At 30.7% G+C, this 8,331-nt stretch overlaps 1 protein-coding gene across 1 annotated transcript; it reads right to left on the bottom strand.

Moving 5' to 3' along the window:
* Positions 1 to 7,205: 7,205 nt before the first annotated feature.
* On the bottom strand, positions 7,206 to 7,904 carry LOC129286283 (receptor-like protein 35). Its single transcript, XM_054922279.1, has one exon. The coding sequence runs from the start codon at positions 7,902 to 7,904 to the stop codon at positions 7,206 to 7,208; it is 699 nt and encodes a 232-aa protein (XP_054778254.1).
* Between the last annotated feature and the right edge of the window lie 427 nt (positions 7,905 to 8,331).

The raw sequence follows: 8,331 nt of genomic DNA, 5'->3' as shown, positions 1-8,331 counted from the left end.
TTTTACCCAAGTCACCTTTATACCTCATTTGTGGTTCCCAGTGGCCTTGAGTCGAAGATCAAGCTGGTTAATTCTCATGATGTCTCTCCCCACAATAATATTACAAAGGAAGCTCTTGAAAATAAAGTAAGAAAGCTTTCAGATCAATTATGGGAAAGGGGAGCAGAGAAGGATACTTTATTTCTCACTCCTTATTGCCAAGGGTGAGTTGTTAATACTTGTTACGAGTAAATATTTTTTTTATATTTACTTGTTTGGTAACACGTGCTATTTCTTGTTAGGGACACTGGATGCTTATTATGGTTAAACCCATTACTCCAAAAATATGGTATCTCGATCCCTTTAATGGAGAGCCAAGTAACAGGGAAGATATAGTGGTACTTTTTAACAAGTAAGTTGGATTTTTTTCACTTTTTATTTCTTATTATTTTTAGTTTCCATTCATATATATTTCTCACATTCATTTTATAATTCCTTCTTAGAGTTGTGGTGTTGTATCACACTGCGACTGATAAGATTGTATCCCTTAAGATGAGGGCATTCGAATCTTTAGAGAAATGGGTCACTGTTAAGGTATTCATTTAATTTGTCAAGTTTTTAATCAAGAAATTGTCTCATATTATATGTTACAATTTCATTGATATGTGTTTTTTTTACAGTGTCTACTCCAGCCAGATCAGAGCAATGACTATAGTTATTGCTTAATGAAGTTCATGAAGGACATTATCACCCATGCCCCTACCACATTATTTGACAAGGTATGTATATTAAATTTAATTACACTTCAATTATAAATTTTAATCAATTTTAATTAGCTATCTATTAACTTGAAATTGTTGTGACTATTTACTTACAATACTTCAAGGATGTCTACTATGTTCGTTATATGGCTGCACGTGTAAAAGAAGTCCTTGAAGAGGTAGCCCAATGTGTTTTCAATATGTGGGTAGTAACAGTAGTTAGGTCGATACAATAGTTAGTTACATATATATACACATTTTTTGGGCCAATTTTTATAGGATAGGCCACTTAGTTTTGAAACTTTAGTTTGCAAATAAGTTGAGCATAAATTTTTTAGATTTTAAGGTTAAATGTATAGGAATTTTAATATTAATTAGATAGTAGATACTAATAGAAACATTCATTATATTGCATTATTTTTGTTGCTAACTGTTTTTTATCTGTATGTATCTATATCTTTATGCAGAGGGGCTGTTTTAAAAGCAACTGCCCTATTGAAAAAAATATATCATAAATACTTGACGGTTATTTCAAAATAACCATCAAGTATCAATATACTTGACGCTTCTTTGGAAACAAGTATCAAGTATTTATTCAAGGGAGTGCATTTTTAGTTCATATACTTGATGATTTTTTTTTTCAAATAACCGTCAAGTATTAGCTTAATACTTGACGGTATGTTTCTTTAACCGTCAAGTAATGTTTCTTTAATATATGTCGCATCCTTACTTGACGTTAAAAACCGTCAAATATTGTAAAAAATAAGCGTCAAGTATCAGTATTGTAAAAAATAAGCATCAAGTAATAAGGATAGAAGATTTCATTTACTTCCAGGTTGTTTTTAATTTTTATATATTTTCAATGGTTGGTCTCATTTTAATAAGAATAGAAAAAATGCACTTTGTAGTGTTGCTTGAAAAACTTTAATTTTTTAAGATAAAATTGAAATTGGCTCAAAAAAAATTAATATTTGATAGTTCGAGTATTTAAGTTACCTCAAATCATTTTAAAAGCCCAAGGTTCCGTTTGGTACGCTGGAATTTAAAACATGAATTTAGAAATGGATATGAAATTGACAAAAATGTTAGTTTGGTATGCCTGAATTTGATTTCCACATGGAATTGAATTCCACCAAAAATGGTTGAATTGGATTCCATAAAGAGACCCATGGAAATGAGATGAGTTCTATGAAATTGTACCACTAACATATTTTAAGACAGATTTGCCCTTCCACCCCACCTAGATTTTCAACATTCCAACATACCATCATTTTTGCCAACGCTCATCTTGCAACGAGCATAAGGAGGCCATCAACACCATCCCCACCTAACAACAATGATGCCATTGATGCTGATCTTCGCTGGCACTCGTCTCGGACTACTCTCAACTCCCTCCCTCCCTCGCGATTTTGATCTTGTGGTTGATGCTTGTAGCGATTTGCTTCCGACAGTGGTTTTAAATATTGAAGGTGAATGTTAATCTAGGTTTGCTTTCTCTTGTTTTTTTTGGTTAGGAATTGGTGTAGCCGACGGTTTTGCCTTCGTTTTGTCTTTGACCTCCTCCCTCATTGATTCCAAATCCACCACTCACTATCGTTTTGTCTTCATCCCCCTCTCTTATCAATTTGTAGAGAGAAGTCGTGGAGAGTGCTATGGGTTTTGTTCTTCACTGATTCACAATTCTTCCTTTTGAAACCATCTGGTCGGCGATTGAAACCTCATCACATCCAAGGAAGTCCTCAGCGATGGCGACAACATCGCCGTGAGAAACCAATTTCCAAAACCTTGATGATGTTGTCATCTTCCTCCGTGCCATCCCTTGCTTCAGCAATGGGCAGCGACATCGCCATTGGAAACTAGTTTCCAGAACCTCAACAATGTCATCATCTTCTAATGTATTTGATTGATTTCTATTTGTACCTAGAATCTGCTTGAACTTTGCTTCAATTCGGATGATTTGGGGCGGGGCAAATTTTTTTGAGATGAGGGCATTTTAGTCTTTTCATATTTTTAATATTAATATTTAATAAAAGTAATTTTTGAATTCCATGAACATACCAAACACATTTTAAACCCTATATTCACTTCCACTTCCATATCTATTTCCATTTCCATCATACCAAATGAGGCACAAGGTGTTAGGGCTTGATTTGATTGTATAAACTTTTTTATATGTTTGGGCATTTTAAATTTAATCCAAATAGGCTCATTCTGAATTGAGCCCAACCTATCGTGTTACCAGCTCTACCTTTAAGTGTGTGAGGTGAAGTGTTTTAACTATCTTTAAAATAAACTAAAATTACTTATAAATTCTTAATACTCTTCAAACACGTTACATATATAATTAAAAACATTTCTTTCGAATATTACAGGAAATCATGAATAGTAACTTTGAGAAGTGTCAATAATATTTTTTAAAACACAAATAGTAATCGTCTTTGTACACATAAATTATAAATTTTAAAATCATTCAATATCCGCAATAATTTCAACTGTTTTGTGCGAATATTATTTGTCAGTATTTAGATTGTTATATTCTAGGACATTCTCATATGTTTTTTAAAATAATAATTTTAATATGCGATTAAAAAATAAAATAATAAATGTGACAATATAACTTAAATATATGCCTTAGATGAAAATAATAGTAATAATATCCCTTAAATTAAAAGCATATTTTGACTATACGACAAACAAAAGCATGCAACCTGAAATGTTTTCAGTTCACTCTTTCACATGTTACCATGAATTTGAAAATAAAAGTTGAAAAAATTTATGTGTCCTCATCATTTTTATCATATACAATTTTATATTTATAATCTAAAACGTTAAATAATTTTTATACTTTAATATTTCATATGAGTTTTTAAAATTATATCAGTTTTTCAACAAAAGAAATAAGGCATAATGAACTTTCAGTTTTTTAAGTTTGCTTCAGTCATCAATTTGATGTCTAAAGTTTAATTTTATCCGATTCAGTCCCTTACATTTTCTTAAATTATTATGTTAGTTTTAAAACACGAATTAACTATCAAATTAACCTAATATAAAAAGTATATTTTGATGACTTAGAATGTATATATAGTTAAATGAGAATAAATTAACCCTCAAATTAGTTTAATTTTTATCAATATAATCTCTTCATATTGCTTTTTGTTCTTTTGTTTTTAAAAATTTTTGAATCTTTTTTCCTATCTAAATAATTACATTGCCTTTCATTAATTTACATAGTTACCATCTCTCTTATCTATGTCAGTAAATTTTAACTGTGTTACTCATATTATCTACTTTTTAAATAATAAAGACCAAATCAATAACTAAAGTAAATATAAGGGACCACATTGATAAAAATTAAATTTAAAAGATTAATAATTGAAGCAAACTTGAGGGACTAAAAGTTTTACTATCCAAAAAAAAAATTGAATAAACCCTTGACCTTTATACCATCCCACCCCTCCCGTATCCTTACCACTTGAATCATGTATAAATTTTGAATTTTAAAATATTTTAAAAAATCATTAATGTTAGTTAACTGTCCTAAAGCATCATTTCTCACTCTTTCCTTTGTGATCGCCATGCAATTGTTCATTTGGAAAGAAGTGTTGATAATAAAGTGCAATTCACAAGTCTACTCACATATGAATATTGACTTCCAAATCATTTATCCAATAAAGACTTAACCGTTCAAAGTCTTTACCATTCTATACGTGTGGTTTGAGCATGTGTGTGTGATGCGAAATGCTTCATGCGTCAATTCCAAACAAGTCTTTATACATCAAAGACTTGGTCGTTTCCTTTTATTGGTTTGATTTTCCTTCTCCTAATCCTTTCATTGTCTTGTTGTCTAGTTTTTCCACGTTAACGACTTTCTATTTGTGAATACTCAACAAAACCGAGCAGTGATGTCTACTTCACAATCCAATTCACATACAAAAGTCTTAAGAAATATTTTTGGTTCTCGAATTTGTAATTTTATCTTTGCATGTATTTTACAAAAGTAACATCAAAATTAAATCTAACGAAGAGAAAAAGAAACGTGCATTGACATACAAATTAAAGTCATTATACAGAAAAGTTTTGAATGGTATTGGTGCTTCATTGCTTTGATTTTTCTTCACGTTATCCTTTGCATGTCTTTTTGTTTCGTTTTTCCACCTAATGTAATGTTACGTTATTCCAACTGCGCCACTTTTTTCCCTATAAATGTCTCATAAATAAAGAAATATCTCCATTATAATTACATTGTAATTAAATAGTTGCTTCCAAAGTTCACAATATTCCATACGCGTGGTCTGAACACATTTAAGCATGCCATAAAACTGCGAGATATTTTTCTATAACTTAATATTACAAATTTGAGAATTTAAATTTTAAGAAAAAAGCAGCAGTAGTAATAATAACAATAAAAAATTGTTACTCTATTTCTAAATACAGAAAATTAAGGCCAATAATCGTGGCAAATTTTCTAACTCAACGTTATTTCCAGGTCATTCCCTTATCCTTGATTGATAACTATTCCCTCTAGTTTAAAATATAAGCAGTTTTTTTAAAAAAAAATTGCATATCAAGAAAGTCCTCATTCTCATAAAGATATTTTTTTTTCCTTTTTTATCCCTAGTATCAATTACCAATACACTTTATGATGAGTGAGAGATACATTCACACAAATATCTAGGTTAATAAATACAAGGGATAAAAGAGGAAAGGTATTTTTTTATATGTATTAGGTTGGATACATTTTGAACCAATATTAACTAAGAGAAAATGTTTATATTTTGAACTGAAAGGAGTATTTAACTTAATAGTGATGGTGATGTGCAGTTCACAAGTCTACCCACATATAATCATTGACTTACAAGTCATCCAATAAAGACTTAACTGTTCAAAATCTTCACCGTTCTTTACGCGTTGTTTGAGCATGTGTGAAGGGTTACACATGGGTAGAGTTAGGCTGGACGTTACCCCCTCCTAGGTGTCCTGTTCGATTTGCTGTTTGAGATAGCTCGATACCTGAGTGTTTGGGTCAGGTTTAGCTCGATAATTGACCCAAAAATTTTTTACAAATATTTTTAGAAAAATAAAAAAATATTTTAAGAAAATATAATCATTATCATTTAAAATATATTCTTTATGAAACTAATATTAGAATCAAAAGGTTTTTTTTTTCAAAATTACATATGATCAATAACTCTCAATTATTTTTTGATAATATTAAGTAATTTTTTTAAATGTTGAAAGAGATTAAAAAATTGTAATGATAAGAAATATCCAAAAACATCATAAAAATATAATTTATAAAATAAATATTATTCACAGAAAAATATTAAAACAAAAAACAACATGTTCGGGCCCAAAGCCCGGCCGATGTGAAGTGAAATGCTTCTTGCATCAATTCAATATCCCTTCTCACATGTCGCAACAAATATATATAAATGCAAGTTTTTATATATGAAAGACTCGGTTGTACCTTTTTATATTTCATACATGTCCATGTGTTTACTGATTCATAAGCATTCTTCTAAAGAGGATGAGCGTTACGCACGCATACACTAGATTGATCCTTCACTTAGATAGAAGTTTCTTCCAGGGTATGTACATAAAGTGTGAATTCCAGATGATAGGGCTTAAGAGTGATTAATTAAATCTAAAATTAAAATTGTTCCTAAATTTAAAATAAACTTCACTATTAAATGGACTTGAGATTCTGTTTTTCTCATTTGATGGTAGTTAAACTTAAATACTATTTATGATTTGTCACTGCTTGAGAACTTTTTGGGCTATAGGCTATATTATGCCACAAAAAATTATATAGAATAGGACAAATATCCTTAAACTATAAAGTCAGAGATGGGATCCTTTTTTTTTTTTAACAAACGGAGAGAGAGTTGAATTTATTTTTTTGTTTTATCTACATGCATCAACAATTAATTTAAAGGCCATCCCCTTAGAATTGAATTGGAAAGCAACATATAATAAGTTGCTCGTACAAATGTTAAACATTGGCTCACAATAAATATATATTAATACTAATTTGATTATATATATATATATATTAATCATCACAAATAAATCATAAATTAATATTTTATCAGTTAAGGAGTTATTTGATTTTTAAGAATATTATTTTTTCAAAAGGATATACAAGAGTAAATGCTCGTTAACATTTTAATTTCATGGAGAAGAATGATGGGGCATTGGTGCTGGTTCGAAGTAAGTCAGTCATTTCACTGTCTTAATTTTTGTTGTTGTCCATTTCAATAAATTAAACCAAAGAAACATTCATTTTCATCTTATCATGTGTGTGTGTGTGTGTAAGTAAAATAAAACACGATTATTGTGATTTTCCTAAGATCGCTCATTACAAGATTATGAATAACAAGTAAAAAAACATGAATATTATTAATACAACCAAAGTAAAAAAAAAAAAAAAGAACAATTTTGACGTGAAGCAAGTAAAAGAAGTTGCTAAGTGCGACGCTTATTAACCCTTGTCCTCCTCCTCTTTAGAAGATTGTTCACCATTCTTGCAATCCACTTAGGTTTTCCTGAGAAAATCACAACGCAAAACACTGAAGTTCCAAATGAGGCTCCACATATATACCGTAGCAGAATAGGTTTCCATCCAAATTCAAAAAATCCAGCATCACAACTTGAACTTGGTAATAGTGGTTGACTTTTCTCATGAGCGACGTCGTATGGTGTGTCAAGTTGAAATCCACGCAAGCCCTTGTTTCCTTTAAAGGAATCACTTGAAAATGTCTCAAAATGTGAGACCATAGGAATGCATCCTTCAAGCTCATTCTGTGATAGGTTCAAGTACCCAAGAGAGTCAAGACTTGCCAATTTTAAAGGAATTTTTCCTACAAGCTTGTTTGATGACAAGTCCAATGATTCCAAGTTCATCAAATTTCCAATTGAGCTTGGAATTGCACCAATTAGCCTATTATGTGAAAAAGTGAGCACCTTCAATTTGCCAAGCTCTTCAATAACTTCTGGAATTTTTCCTTCAAACATGTTCATGGATACATCAATAGCTGTAAAAACAGTCAAGATCCTTTCTAATTGAATTTTCAATCCTTTCATGGTTACTTCAATGGAGTCTTGATACATAGATTCATAACCCATGTAATGCAAGCTAGGTTCTCTTTCATCAGCATTTCTCATTGCTTCAAAAGATTTGAAGAATGTAGCAGGTAAAAGGACACTAAAATTGTTGTTCGACAAGTCCAAGACTCTCAATTTTAGGAACGCATGGTTGGTTTCGTTATTGAAACTAAGAATTGAACCACATAACTTATTCTCTCTAAGAACAAGTACTTGCAATTCATGAAGCACTTAAAGCCGATAGGGAAAAGTATCTTCCATGTCATTCCTACCAAGATCTAAGACTTTCAATTTTGTGCAATTGACCAGAGATCGAGGAAATGACCCTTCCAATAGGTTGTCATTAAGATTTAGGGTCGTCAAATTGTTTCCCTTTTTAAATGACTGAGGTATGGTTCCAAAGAATCTATTCATTTGCAAATCCAACACAGAAAGAGCAAGACTTAAGCTACCAATGTAGTGAGGAATGGTGCCAGTGAATTTGTTA

Source organism: Prosopis cineraria, unplaced genomic scaffold, assembly GCF_029017545.1.
Source record: "Prosopis cineraria cultivar Desert tree isolate PC_DT_omini unplaced genomic scaffold, ASM2901754v1 PC11, whole genome shotgun sequence".
Lineage (NCBI taxonomy): Eukaryota > Viridiplantae > Streptophyta > Magnoliopsida > Fabales > Fabaceae > Prosopis > Prosopis cineraria.
Note: the sequence above shows the minus strand (reverse complement) of the source record. Positions and strands in the feature narration are given on the sequence as shown.

Excerpts from the sequence above, each read along its gene's own strand:
- LOC129286283 (XM_054922279.1), bottom strand. The coding sequence starts at position 7,904 with ATGAGAAATGCTGATGAAAGAGAACCTAGCTTGCATTACATGGGTTAT.